The 15488-nt window shown below is 42.1% G+C and overlaps 1 protein-coding gene across 1 annotated transcript in view; it reads left to right on the forward strand.

Moving 5' to 3' along the window:
* Positions 1-15488, forward strand: part of RAB3B (RAB3B, member RAS oncogene family) — a 69196-nt gene that overhangs the window by 601 nt on the left and 53107 nt on the right. Inside the window, exon 2 of the mRNA XM_029947761.1 lies at positions 7758-7985. Within this exon, the coding sequence (XP_029803621.1) occupies positions 7758-7985 (228 nt within the window). The remainder of the gene's footprint in view (positions 1-7757; positions 7986-15488) is intronic.

The raw sequence follows: 15488 nt of genomic DNA on the forward strand, positions 1-15488 counted from the left end.
ATTGAGGACAGCGAGGGCAAGGGGGTGGCGTGGAGGTGGATAGCTAAGGGCAGAAGACGCGATCGTCCCCTGCGGAGGGGTCGTTGTGAGCTGAAGAGGAGTGAAGTGACAAGGGGAAGGGGCGCTCGGCAAAGATGGGTGCTGGTCGGGGAGAGGGGAAGAGGACGAGGGGATGTGAGTGGAGAGCTGGGAGCGAAAAGGATGCTGAGCCGGAGGCCAGCCTTGTGAGGGCACGGGGGAAAACCGTGAGTGGGGCCTAGGGGGTGGGGCTCGGAGGCGGGAATCGGGAAGAATGGGAAGGTGGGAGGCAAGGCTGGATCTACCCTGACTGCAGAGGAAGGGGGCGGGGAGCTGGTGGAGGGAGAGGGCAGTGGCCTTGGATATGGGCAGTGGACGCCTGAGTTCTGGCCAGGAGTGGAGGGTAGAGAGGCACTGGCATAGAGCAGGGGTCTGGCGGCTGGGAGTGGAGAAACTGAGAGCTTGGAAAGGTTAGGGTAGTGGGTGTGCTGGGTCAGGCTGGAGAGGAAGCCAGGTGTGGGTTGTGGTGTGCAGGTGGAAAGATAATGTGGCCCATAGTGGAGTCCACAGGCACCCAGGTGCTAGCCATGTCTTAGCTACTCAGAAGGCTGAGGAGGGGGTGCAGTCATTGAACTCTGTTACACCTGGGATCACAGACAAGAAGAGAATTTTGGAAAGAAAAATTCATCCACTGGCTTCCTCAGTGCCAGAATCCAAGTGTGGGAAGGGACTTTAGGGAGGACAGGGTGGCACCCTCTGGAAGATAATAAAGGTGTGGAGGCGGGTGGGAGAGAGACAGGGCCCTCCTTTCCAACTTTCTGGAATCCAGATGGAAAGGGGTGGGGGAGAGTAAAAGGAGTGCGTGTGTACAGGTGGATGCCCACCTGTTCTGTGCCTGTAAAGGGAGAAAAATCATGGAATTCCATCAAAAGCCCTGGCTATAGTAGTGGGGAAGCCACTGTGTTAGCCAGAGGAGACATTTTGGCAGAGGACAATGGGTAAGGGAAGGCTTTCTGGTAATGAAGGATTTAGCTAGCAGTGGAGGACAATGTGTTCCTGTCAGAGGAAACACTATGGGAAAAGCCAAAACTCTACCATGATCTCCAGTCCACTAAATGAATCTCCAGTTTCTTAAGGAACATGATGTGAAGAGAGATACCAGTAACCTATAGAGGATGTTTTGAAGGATTTCCGCCCCGAAGCTCAGAACTCCTTTTGGTTCTACAGGGTATGGTGCACAGTAGGTGTTCAGTGAACAATTGTCCTGTGCTGATGCTCCTGCCTCAATTCACTCACCGCTCCTCACCCCAAGAATTGTGAGAAGCAAATATGATAACATGGGTGAAAAGAGCTTCATAAACTATAAAGCACTGTACAAGAGAGAGAGGCCACTAATATTATGCAGGTGTGCCTATGTTCTGAGCAAGATAGAGTGCATTGAAAGCACTTACTAGAGTGCCTACTCTACTTGCACATTCAATAGGTGTGCAATAAGTGGTAGCTATTATGATACTGTTTTTGTGGCTTGGAGAGACCTGGAGAACCAGTGAGTAGGTGGCCTAGGCTGGGCTGGTGGTACTGCATTAGGGAATGGTCTAAAGAAAGGTTGAATTAGAAAAGTTAGTAGAGTTTGGCTTTAGGGAGGAGGCTGCATACAATAGGGTGAGGTCCACATTTGCCCAACTCCCTTCCTGTCCTCACTAAATAAATGTTCCCAATGAGAAGATGGAGTCACAGTTATTGAGCACTGGTTATATGTCATATATTATCTAGATGCTTTACCAACATTGACTGTAGTTTTCCCAAAGATGCTTGTTTTACAAATGAGGAAACTGTGTCTTAGTCGTAAATTTTTTTGCCAAGGTCTCACAGCTAATAAATGACAGACCTGGAAACCGAATCTCTAGTTTGTTTGATTTAGAACCCCAAGCTATTTCCACTACCTAAGACAAAAAAAAAATTTTTTTAAGGAGCTTATAAAGCACTCTCTCATATAGTGGTTTTAATTCTTATAACAGTTTGCCGGGAAGTCTTTTATTAACTCATTTTATAGATCAGAAAACTGATCTGCCTAAGGTTTTACAAGTGCTGAGAAAGCCAGAGCTCAAGCCAGGTCTCTTGGACACAATCTTGTGCTCTTTCCGTCAGAAGAGAAGTTCATTGGTTCACTTCTTCCTTACATGTAATGAATTGATCTCTTGCTGGATTTTAGGGCTTTCTCCTCCTTTCTCCCTTCTTTCCTAGCTGAAGTTGGCTTCTTCTGCAGGTGCTTATTTTTGCTGCCTATCAGACTGAGAGCCTTGTTTTTCATACCAAACCTCAGAGGGGCCATTTCCTTCTTTCCCCTGGTTTGGGACTAGAGATGCCTTCCCAGATGGTCCCTGGGCCTTCATCTTTATTGCTTGACATGGAGACAGTGAGCTACCCAGCTCTATCATTTATGTGATTGTCACAAAAGACAGGGAGATCTTATTGATGCGTATCTTACAAATGTGTTCTGCATTCATCACTGTGTGACCTGTCTGCTCATATCTGCCTCAGGCTGTTGCCTGCTGGGTTGCTTTTTGCCTCTCTTTCAGCTGTCTGTGTAGCCCCTGCCACCTTCCTGAAAAGATCTCCCTGGGGGCTTCTATCTGACGGTGCCTTGCAACTGAACCTCTCTGCCCTCCACCTCCCCCTATTCTCATACCACCTACTGGGAAAGCTATGCTGTGTGCACATAAACAGATGCTGATAGTACAGTATGGCAAGCGCTAGGAAAGAGCTGCCGAGGGTGCTGGAGATGCTTCTTTACTCACCCTAAAATTATTGAAGTTTTTAATTTCCCTAAACCTCATCTAATCTGGGAGTCATTAAATAACAGAAGGTCTAGTCATGATACTCCAACTGACTTGCTGTGTGACTTTCTCTTTATGGAACCTCATTTTTTAAAAAATGTATGTATGTATATATGTATTTGTTTATTTTTACCTGTGTAATGAAGGGAAGTGGATCAGATCAGGATTTGAAACTAGTTTTTAGTCTTGTCTCACTCCTTGTGGCAGACATAGCTCATAAAGGCAGGCACTTTTTCCGCTGATTCTCCAGGAGGCCACATGTGTTTTTCTCAACACAGTGCATGAAGCACATTTATATGCATTCTCTTATTTAAAATTCACAGCAGCTTTCTGAGATAGACAATATTTTCATATCATACATGAGGACGACGAGGCTCAGAGTTTAAGTGACTTCCCCAAGTTCATACATTGAGTTATGGGAAAGCTGGGACCAGCAGTCAGGGTTTTTGTTATGGTAAAGCTGCCACACCCAAATCCCTTCTTATTCCAAAAATCTAAGTGTGTAAACAGCTGCCTCAGAAAAAATGAAGACCAATAATATGACATTTACATTAATAGTCTAGCACATGGCAAACGCTCAAGGAGCGTTTATTGAAGGAGTAACATGGGGCACCGAAGTGGCTCAGTTGCTTAAACGTTCGACTTCAGCTCAGGTCATGATCTCGTGGTTGGTGATTTCAAGCCCCACATTGGATTCTGTGCTGATGGCTCAGAACCTGGAGCCTGCTTCAGAATCTGTGTCTCCCTCTCTCTACCCCCCTCCTTCTTGTGCTCTGTCTCTCTCTAAAAAATAAACATTAATAATAATGATAATAATAAGAGAAAGGAATAATATACCCTAAAGATTTGCTATAGGTCCAATGTTGGCAAGGTTTAAGGATAGATAATACTCAGATGAATCCAGAAGAAGAAGCAGAGAGCTAATTGTAAAACAAGCTCCAATAATATAGCCCAGATTAGGGAAAGGGCAGTTGAACAAGATCTGACTACAGAAGTGGATTAAAGGGACCAGTGAAATAATGTCTATTGAGTACCTCTCATAGGCCAAAAAACCATGCTAGATTAATTACATGTGGCAACTGCTCATTCTGTATGTATCACAGATTTGTACAACTCACAACTATGTGAAGAGGGGGTATTTTCCCTATTTTAAAGTAAAATGCTGTGGCTTAGAAGGGCAGTACGACTTACCCAGGAATTCAGCTGAAGAATAAATAGAACAGGGATTTTGAACTTTCCTGTAACAATGCACAGTACTAGGTCTAGTCTCAACTGTGAGTTGTAAGGCCTGGGCAAGTCCTCAATTTCTGGTCTTCAATTCCTTTCTTGATTAAATAGCAATTGTAATCTCTGTTCTTCCAATTTTATCTCCCTGGTTTAGAGAATAAAATAAGATAGAGGACTTGAAATTGAGGTAAGGATCAAATCTGTGTTTCAGTAAAATTATTCTTTGACCATTAGTCCCATTTTTAGGGATCTTTCTTAAGGAAGTAATAGGAAACTGAACACATATTTATGTAAAGACATGACCACTTTGATTTAATTTATAATAAGAATAGAAATGTAAAGGTACAATAATAAAGAATTGGTCATATGACATGTCCATAAGATGGAATACAATTGCAGTGATATTTCTGAAGAGTTTTAAAGGTCTCAATTGTAAATAAACTATTGTGGCTGTTAGTTTTTGAGAAAAAAATGAAAAAAATAACAGTCTCAGAAAAATATTTATGATATAATGTTAAGTGAAATATACATAGAAGATATAAACAAGAATATATGGCATACTGTCATTTATATAGATAAAAAGGATAAATAGACCTCTATGTTTATATATTAAAAAACTATCTCTGAAGGGTACATGAATTGGTAACGTGTTTGCCTCCAAAGAGAGGACCAGAGTCTGAAAGTCAGGGGCGGGAAGCACTATAAACCTTTATGTATTACTTATTTTTTAAGTAAAAATTAAGAAAAGGATACCAGTTACAGATGGTGATAAGATAATGCTTGCAAATAGTAAAAGTTTGAATTATTTTCAGTGTATGTATTACCATTTACTTTTTGATTTGTTTATTAAAGGAGATAGAAGTTTACTGAATACACTGCAAGGGAGAGGTAGGCAGGACAGCAAAGGAGAGGCTGTCTGCCTGTATTACCTTTTAAATCAACAAATAATAAGATATAATTTAAAAACAGATGGTACTTTGTTGCATAAGAAAGTTACGGAGGAAAAAAAGGTAGGGGCCCTTGGGTGGCTTAGTCATTTAGTGTCTGTCACTTAATTTTGGCTCAGATAATGATCCCAGGGTCGTGGGATCCAGCCCTACATTGGCCTCTGTGCTGAGTGTGGAGCCTGCTTAAGATTCCCTCTCTTACATTCTTTCCTTCTCTTCCTCCCTGTTCTCCTCTCCTTCACTCATGTGCTTTCACTCTCTCTAAAAAAAAAAGAAAAGAAAAAAGAAAGAAAGAAAGAAAAAAAGTAAGAGGATCTACTTAAATCATAATAATGGCTGTTTCTGAATGGATTGGGTATCTTGTAATTTAAAATTTTCTTTTATACACTCATGTTATTTTCTTTTTTCTTTTTATTTATATATTTATTTATCTTGAGAGAGAAAGAGAGAAAGAGCAAGCACATGATCTGGGAAGGGGCAGAGAGAGAGGAAGAGAGAGAAAATCCCAAGCCGGCTCTGTGCTGCAAGTACAGAGCCCAGCTTGGGGCTCGAACTTACAAATCATGAGATCATAACCTGAGTTGAAATCAAGAGTCAGATGCTTAACTAACTGAACCACTTAAGCACCCCTCTTGCATTCTTTTCTGATTTTTTATAATGAATTTATACTTTCAAAGTAAAAATTCTGTCTTGTAGACAAACAAAAATGACTGGCAGCAGAGTGGAGGATGGTGTGAGGTTGTTGTGGTTGCTTCCCTTGTTTTAGGTAGAAAAAAAAGCATAATTTCTTTGAATTGCCAATTCTTGAAACAGGCTCTGTACCTTGTACCATGAAAAGCTGTTAAGTTAGGGCTGTGAGACGGTTTAAGCAAGCAATGGCATCCTCCCCTCCAATCAAACTTTCTTCTTCCATGTAAATGCTCCAGGTGTTCTGGGCATGTTCCACACCCACTAGTGGGCATTGTCTTGGGGCAGATTGATTATAGGAGTGACCAAGGGTCTGAGATAAAGGCTTGAGAGCTAGGAGAAAAGAGAAAGGAAGAAGAGAGTCCACAGGAGGCTAGTGGTGGCATATTTAAGAAAATATTATTAAAGGGCTGCTGATAATCCCATATATTTGTCTGGCCTTTCTTTAAGAAAACTTTAAACCTTCTCTGTCAGTTTCTTGTCCTTAAAGCTCAGGTTAGAGGCCAAAGAGCTAAATCCACCAGTCAAACTCTCTTTCTGTTCCTTTTAAGGACAAAGACAGGAATTCCCAAGGAGAGTGACACCCTGGACATTATCTCACGTTAGGGCTGTCCTTCCACCCTCCTCTGATCACTTACACAGCCAGCCCAAGAACCCAGTACTGAGCATAAGAGTGATTGCAGGTGGAGAAGTAGGGTACTAGCTACTCCAACAAGACTATGGGATCAAGTGCTGGATTATGGGGTTCAGATCCAAAGTGTTCTAGGAAAAGAGAGGATGGTAGTAGGTCTGAGGGAGTTGGGGTCTCAGGGAAGGCCTGGCACATAAATAATACTTGTTGATGAGTATATGGATGAGTGAGCAAATGAACAAATAAATAAAGGATCTGGGCTTTAAAGGAGTTGTAATAATAATGACTTATGTTCACAGCTGTACTTAGTGTTATCTCATTTGGGTCCCCTAACAGCCCTGTAGGAAAAGAAGGGCAGAAATTGTCCTCTCCATTTTCCAGATGATGAGATTGAGTCCCCGAGTGATGAGTGACTTTTATTAGTGGTAGAAGCTTGTGCTAGTAACTAGAGATGCAGAAATGAAGTACATTAAGTTCAAGATGCTTGCTCTAAAGGAGGAGCTGGAATAGTAAACAGTTTTGAAATGGTCCCAATGCTGTTAGTGTGCTCCAGGGGCATAGAAGCAGGAGCGCGTGCCTGTCTTGCACAAGGGAAGGTGAGATTTCATTTGGATCTATAAGGATGAATAGGAGTTTATTAAGAGTGTTGTAAACAGAAAGAATATATGTCTGAAGGGATAAAGCAAGAAATAACATGGCTTATTTAGAGTAAAGTGTATAATTTGGTATAAAAATGGGACTGGTTGGTAGGGAGAGGGTTTAGAGGAAGATCAACTTTATTTTTAGTTAGTTGGTTCTTTGGGCTTGATTTTTAGAGCTGTGGGGAGCTATAAAGGTTTTTGAAACAGGAGGATGAGAGCCCTGTGCTGGGCCTTTTCTGGAATATTCATGTGTTTACTGTTTTGGCTTTTTCTTTTCAAAATTCAGCTCAGGAGCTGCCTCCTATAGGGGACTCTTCTTACCACCGTGTCTCCAGGTTGGGTTAGATGTTAGATGTTTCTTGCGGGATTCCTGGGCCAAGGCTTCTCCGGCCAAGGCTTCCCTCTGTCCTATCACTTATCTACTGCCCTGTTACCCTGTGTTTACCTGCTTTTTTTACTCTAATCTGTGGCCACTCAGAGGTTATAGCACTGTGTCTGATTCATATTTGTATTCCCCATACCCATCACAGGGCTTGACCCAGAGCAACGTGCTCTGTAAATATTTGCTGAAAGAATGAATGGGAGAAATCGGGTTCCACCCCAATTCTGAGACAACATTTGAGGCAGGTGCAGTACTGGAGTGATTCTGTGGTGCGTGTGTTTCTTCAGTGATGCTTGGGTGGAGAGTGTGTATGTGAATGGTGGAGTGACAATTAAAAATTGGTGACACTGGAGGTGTGTCCTGAGTGACCACTGGTCTTTCCTACAGATGGCTTCAGTGACCGATGGTAAAGCTGGAGTCAAAGATGCTTCTGACCAGAATTTTGACTACATGTTCAAACTGCTCATCATTGGCAACAGCAGTGTTGGCAAAACCTCCTTCCTCTTCCGCTATGCCGATGACACCTTTACTCCGGCCTTCGTCAGCACTGTGGGCATCGACTTCAAGGTGAAGACCGTTTACCGCCATGAGAAGCGAGTGAAGTTGCAGATCTGGGTGAGTCCTGAGCATCTTGCGCAGGATTGTCTTGGGGGGGGGGGCGGTGACTGGTCTGCTAGTACAAGACCTGGGGGCCAGGGCTAGTTTAGAACTTCTGGGTCTTATGGCATCAAGCACCAGTGCTGTTGAAGGCCTGGCCCCTGGACTGCCCCTTGCTGCTTTTATAGTAATTTGCTCTCTTCAGGGGCCTCAGTTGCTTCTGCTGCTTAACTTTCTAAGAGGCTTTATCCTCCCTATACAAATGAGTGACCAAGACTGGGCTTTGGGGTTAGAAATTTGGATTCAACTCCCAGTTCTGCCACTTACTAGTTATGGAATTTTGACTAAATTACTTAACCTCTCTAGGCCACCCTTTCCTTTTTGGGGATTATATTAGCATATATATCATAGGGCTGTTAGTGCTTAGCATACTTCCTGGAATGCAGTAAAGGCACTGTAAATGTTAACTCCTGTGTCCATAATCTATTACTGTGTAATAAATCACTTCAAAACTTGATGTTTTAAGATAACAATAATTCATTATTATAGTTTCTGTGGATCAAACATTTGGGGGTGGCTTGGTTTCTGTCTTGGGTGGCCTCTTATGAAGTTGCAGCCAGATATTGGCTTGGGTTGTAGTCATTTGAAGGCTTGAATGGGGCTAGCGGATCCCTTTCCAAGGCAGCTTACTCATGGTATCAGACACTGGCTATTAGCAGGAAGCATTAGTTCCTTCCCATGTGGTTCTCTCCGTGGAGTTGCTTAAGTGCCTTCATGGCATGGCATCTGGCTTCCCCCAGGGGGAGAGATCCAAGAAACCAGAGAGGAAGTGACAATGTCTCTTATTACTTAGCCTTAGAGTAGTCTATTGGTCACTGATTCAGCGTAGGAGGATATTACATAAGGGTATGAATCCTGGGAGGTGAGGATCACTGAGGACCATCTTAGAAGCTGGCCACCACAGCTACTATTATTGGTATTTGCCGGCGGTACTGATAAAATATATACATATTTGAAATGGCATAGCAAAATGTAGATCATATGCTTTTCAATAATGAATTAATACCAGGTTTAGATATTTTGAAAATTAGTGATTTTTAGTATTCAAAACATGTGTTATTTATTATCTCTCCATTCAACTTGATGCATTATGCATCTATCTTATTGGCTATAAATTGTACTTTTCTTTCTATAAATTATCTTCGTATATTATTATCTTCCAATTAACCCCAAGGGGCAGATATTATTTTAATTCACTACTATTTTACAGAAGAAAAAAATTCAGACTCAGTAGTTAACTTGCCTTAGGTCAACCACACAGTTGCAAAGTAGGATTCCAACTCAGTCCTTCTGATTCCAAGTTTTGTGCTTTTACTGTGCATGTTAGGTCTTATAGAGCCCTTATTTCCATATATGATAATATTAAGTTTAATTTATATAGAGATAAAAGTTTATTTTGTTCATTTAGTCTTTATTAAAATCATCGCGGAATTATGAGTTATTAGAAATATGAGAAGCGAAAAAGACCACTCAGTTCATTGGTCCTAGAAGTGTGGTCTCCAGGTCAGCAGTGTCAGCATTGAAATGCAAATTCTCAGGCCCCTCCTCAGATCTACCGAATGAGACTTTGAGCTATGGCTTAACGGTGTATATTATAACAAGCCTTCCAGGTAATTTTGAGGCAGGCTAAAATTGAAGAACCACTTTGGTTTAACTATCACTTGGTTTAACTGTCTTATGGTGAGAATCAATAATCATTTATTAAGTACCTATTATGTGCCAACTGCTTCCACTTGTGTAATCTGATGTCCTCTTGGCAGCCAATGCACAGATATTGCACAGACAATGCACAGGGTTTTGGGATGTGGTAGCAGTACGAGGGAACTGGAACAAGGCTGCGAGGATCAGGGAGGGGTGCTGAGAGGGAATTTCGCTGGAGAAGCTGTCAGGCAGTGGCTTGCGGGCCAGGGAGACCTTGCACAGCAAACAGAAGTTTCTTATCATGGGTCAGAGTTTACATACCTGATGATTCTTCACAGAGCTGAGGAAACTATTAGAGTTTTTAAAAAAGTCTATAAACATAAATGTTTATTCATATTTCCTATATGGATTGACAGAGATGTCTTCATTTGATCTCCATGTCACATCCCATATCCTACACTCAAAAATCTTCAGGTGGAAGACAGTCTGCCCTTCTAAGGGATTGGCAGTGGTGGCCAGTTCTCAGTTCTTCATTTATGTTCAGTACGTTGTGAACTTTTGCAGTTTCTCTGTCCCTGGTTAAGTGAATTTATTGATTATACTACCTAATTTTAACTAAATAAACCCTCACAATGGATATGTGGCTTTAAATGAGTCCTGCGAAGAAACCTCTGCCTGAAGACTGTACTAATATAGTGAGCCCAAGTGAGCGTGGGTAATGGCTGAACGGATGTTTCTCCGACTCCCAGCGTAAGTTCATTGTCATCCATGTTTTGAGGTAAAAATCAATGATGATCTAATTAGATCTGACATAATCAATCACATTGCTTTTGCTAAAAAAAAATTAGCAAAGAGATTTTGTGCATGTGTGCATATGTGCTTTTCTATAGCAGAAAAAAGTTTTCTGTACTGTTCATAAATACATTAAGATGTAAACTGAAATACTATTTGTCACTTTTATGAGTTTTAACATCTCTTGTGTACAGATATAGATGTGTGTGTGTGTATGTGTAATCTAAGTAAATATACAAATATTGTGGGTATGTGCTCACATGACTTTACTTAAAGGGTATAAATTTGGAGATAATTGCCAGACAGTGGGGAGCCACAGAAGGGTTTTAATAAAGTCAGATTTGCATTTTAGAAAAATCCCTTCTTTCAGTTTTGAGAATAGATGGAAATAAGGCAAAGAAATCCGTGGTTTGGGCAAGTTATAAGGGCTGAATTAAGTGTATTAGTCTGCTTGGGCCGCCATGACAAAATACCACAGACTGGATGGCTTAAACAACAGAAACTTATTTTCTCAAAGTTCTGGAGGCTGGACGTTCAAGATCAAGGTGCCAGCAGGATTGATGTTTGACAAGAGCTCTCCCCTTGTGTTGCAGATGGCTGCCTTCTAGCTGTGTGCTCACATGGCCTTTTCTTGGTGATTATATATGGAGAGGGAGAGAGCTCTCTGGTTTCTCTTCTCATAAGGATACTAATCCTATCAGATCAGGACCCCACCCTTATGGCCTCTATCAACCTAATCACTAACTTAGAATCTTCATCTCCAAATATATCCGCACTGGGGGATTAAGACTCCAATGTATGAATTTTAGGAGAACACAGACATTTGGAACATAATATCAAGACAGTGACAAAGTGACCAAAGGGATGGAGATTAGGAGAGAGATTTAGGACTAGAATTTACAGAATTTGATGGTGACTTAATTGTTTAGGAAGAAGGAAGAACACATATCTGCTTATATATATCTACTTACATATATTTACTTCTGTAAACAAAAGCTCTGTGATTTTTTTTAAAGCTGTGTAAGCTTTGATAAGTCACTCTATTTTTATGAATAGATAATATCCTCAAGTGTAAAAGGCTCACAGGTTTGTTGATGGGGGATGGGTACATGTGATAACATAGTCTTGTGCTTAGCACATATTAGGAACACAATAAATGTGAGATTCCTTTCTCCCTCTACTCCTCATCCAGATGCAAAGTGTGACTGGGTTCTCCTTGCCAGGTTTTCCACCTGTGGTTCCAGGAGTGCTGGAACAGCACTAGCATTGTCTAAAATGTTCAATTCCATTTCTCTGGTCAATTTGATTTCTCAAGGGATTTCAGAAAGGCATTGTAAGGGTGGAAGGTGAAGAGGGAAGAAGAGGTTATGAGCATTTCTGAGCAGGACCATTTGCAAAAAGAGTTTCTATCATCTCTGGAGGATGTTGGATGATGAAGGTATTGGTAGTGCTTTGTTCCCTGGGGTCCCTGCATACGTAGGTCCCTAAGAGCCCCCTCTGCTTCATGAGAGGTTAATTATTGTGGATCAGAGAAGAGAATCTTACTGGGGAGGTGGGGGTAGGGGAAAGTCTCATTAATAGGGAGCAAGATTATGCACAGGTGTGAAGGGAGGGAGACTTGGTAACTCCACAGCAACAGACCTGACTAGAGGCCATTTACTGCTTGGTGCTGGTTGCCAAGCAACCACTGGAGGCCTGTGGGAAGAGATGAGCAGGAGAGGGCCTACCACCACTTCCATTTTGAGCCCATTGCAGGGACTTTTGGGTCTGGTGCTGATCAAGGAAAGAATCTAGGGTCTGTGGGAGGACTGAGCTGACCCAGGACTCTGGAGTTCCTAGGTTCCAGTCCTGGCTCAACCCTCCAGTCATGTGATCTGGAGTGATCCTTTTCCTCTATGGGCCTCTTTCCCTAACTGTCAAATGGAGAAAATAATCCTTGTTCTTCATGTCTCATGAGTTGTTGTGAAGATCAAGTGAGGAAATGCAAAGGAGAGCCTAAAGAGAACTATGAAGCCTTGAGGAGATCAGAGGATTACAGATATTGTCAGCTATGTGAATGTTTCCTACATGTGCTTTCAATCATCTTTATATCTTTCCTACCTCCCCTCTGACCCAGGGAGGTAGTGATCTCCTTAAAGAATTGGTGTTTAAGGTCAGAGATACGAAGTTACTTGCGTGGAGCCAAACTGTAAAATTCATTCTTTAATTCATTTGGTAGACGCTTACCTGGTACTCACTCTGTGCCAAGCATTGTACCAGCTGTGGGGAAACACCCTTCTTGCTTGCATGGAGTTTACCCTCTAGGAGGGGAGATAGACACTAGGTACATGAATAAAAAATACCTAATTTCATCTGTGGTAAGGACCCTGACGGAAAAGAATAGACTTGTTTCAAACTCAGGCACTGGGACTCAGAACTCTGTAATCACTGAACTGTGACTTTAATCTCACCCCTGGGCTTATAGCTGGAGTTTAGGGTCAAATTCAATTCACAATTTAAATTTTTTTCAGTGTTTTATTTTTATTTTTGAGAGAGAGGGACAGACTGCTAGTGGCATGGAGGGGTGGGGGGTAGGCAGAGAGAGACACACACACAGAACCTGAAGCAGGCTTCAGGCTCTGAGCTATGAGCACAGAGCCCAACATGAGGCCTGAACCTACAAACCACGAGATTATGACCTGAGCCGAAGTTGGACCAACGCCTAACAGACTGAGCCACCCAGGCGCCCCTCTATTCACAATTTAAAGGCTAGCTTAGTTGATGACCTTCACCACACCAGTTCACATCAGCCCTGTCTCTGTAAGGGAACAGGGTGGCAGGGGTCTCCGTTGTGGAAAGATGTTATCTCCTGCTTACTCCCATCAGAGAGGCTTTGGGTGACCTGCATGTCTAGAAGGGTTTAAAGATAGGAGTACCTCATGTGTCTGGGATTGCTTGTATAAAGACTGGGGACTGTACTGGCTGGCCTGTCCAACATCCTTCTGTTGATTGTTTTAAGAACTCTGTTTTGTGAAGGATTTATAGGCCACTATCTTACTCGTGGGCCTCTTGTGGTATTACTGTTTCCTATCATCTTTCTTTCTTTGCAGGTCATTCCTCTGAAGCCCTCAGTTACCATGGCACTTGTGTGTACCTCCATTATTCTACTTGCTTTGTGTTGGTAATGAAAAGATAAAGCGTATAAAGCACCAACATTGCCTGGCATGGGGGCAACGCTCAACAAACAGTAGTTTTATTAAGGGTGATCAAAAAATGATATTCCTTTTCCTCCTCACTTAACTTTGGAACCAAGTGAGAGATAGATGCAGGAATCAGAGAGATGGGGAGCAATGTGACAGCCTTATTACTGATAAAAGCGAGGAAGAAACACATGGCCCAAGTCTTCAGGGAAGTGGAGCTTGCTAATATATCACTTGGGAGTCAGATAGATGTAGAAACCCAACCACAGGCCCACATAGATACCTAGCTGCAATCTGCTCATGCAATGCACACCCAAGGTCAAATCCATGTGGCCCAGCCTTACTAATGCTTCAGACCTAAAACATCCCACCCAGGACTATAGTAGATGCCTCTGTCTCCATGTTCAGTCTTCCTCATGGAGGAAAGAAGGGTCCCTCCCCCAACAGTTCTTTTTATAATTAAAGAAATAGATGGAAGTAAGCATTTACTCTAAAAGGAGGTTGAGCACAATAATGCAAGCCAGGAAATATAGGAGAGTCTTAAGAGATTTCCTGGGAATCCTGAATTTCACAGTTACACGATTAACTTTCTATGTAACCCAGAGCTGAGAACAGTAAGACCCAGTGAGATAGGGCTGTTGGGAGTCAGATAGGTTTACTCACTAGCCAACTACCTTATTCCCACATAGCCACCTCAATAAAATTTAGGTTACCACATAGTTTCGGAGTCACTTATAAATATTAAAAGCAGTAAATATGAAATCTGAGAATGTCAAAAACTTATATCTTAGAACCAGCAATGTAAGATTACAGTAAATGTAACAGAGCTTAGGAATGTGGGGAAATTTAATCGTACCAGAGACCTAGACTAAGAAGGGTTGTGGCTCTTAAGTAGTCTTTTAACAAATATTTACTGTGGCTTATATTGGGGATAGAGAAATTAATATGAAAAGACACATTCTCTCCTCCCTAGAAACTAGTGAACTCCAAAAGTGAAATAAAATGAGTAGCATAGTTCTCTTGTTCTGGTTAAGGGAAACAAACTAGGACATCAAAAGCGATGGACTTTTTCTAAGAATTTGAGAATATATAATAATGGATTATATGAGATTGGGCAACAGTCTCCTGGACATCTGCATTTATTTCCTATTGCTGCTCTAACAAATTACCATAAATCTAGTGGCTTAAAACAACACAAATTTATTATCTTATAGTTCTTGAGGTCAGAAGTTCAGAACTGGTGTCACTGAGTTAAAAATTGAAGTGTTGGAGGGGTCCCTGGGTGGCTCAGTTGGTTGAGCATCTGACTCCTGATTTCCACCCAGGTCATGATTTTACGGTTAGTGAGTGTGAGTCCCACAGTGGGCTCTGTGCTGACAGTGCAGAGCCTGCTTGGATTCTTTCTCTTTCCCTCTCTCTCGGCCTCTCCCTGCCCTCCACCCCCTCTCTCAAAATAAGTATGTAAACTTAAAAAAAAAAATTGAAGTGTTGGCAAGTGTGCATTCCTTCTGACAGCTCTAGAAGAGAATGCAGTAATTTATGGTTTTCAGCTCCTAGAGGCCACTTGCATTCCTTTGCTTGGGGGCCCCTTTCTTCCATTTTCAAAGCCAGGGATGCAACGTCTTTCCAGCTTGTGCTCACGCCCGCCCTCTCTCTCTCTCTCTCTCCCTCTCCCTCTCCCTCTCCCTCTCCCTCTCCCTCTCCCTCTCTCCCTCCCTCCCTCCTTCTGACCTTCCTGTTTTTCTCTTATAGAGACTCTTATTATCTTGGGGGCACCTGAGTAATCAAGATAATCTCCCATATCAAAACCTTAATTTAATCCCATTTATGAAGTCCCTTTTGCCATGCC

The sequence above is a fragment of the Suricata suricatta genome, chromosome 8, assembly GCF_006229205.1.
Source record: "Suricata suricatta isolate VVHF042 chromosome 8, meerkat_22Aug2017_6uvM2_HiC, whole genome shotgun sequence".
Taxonomy (NCBI): Eukaryota; Metazoa; Chordata; class Mammalia; order Carnivora; family Herpestidae; genus Suricata; species Suricata suricatta.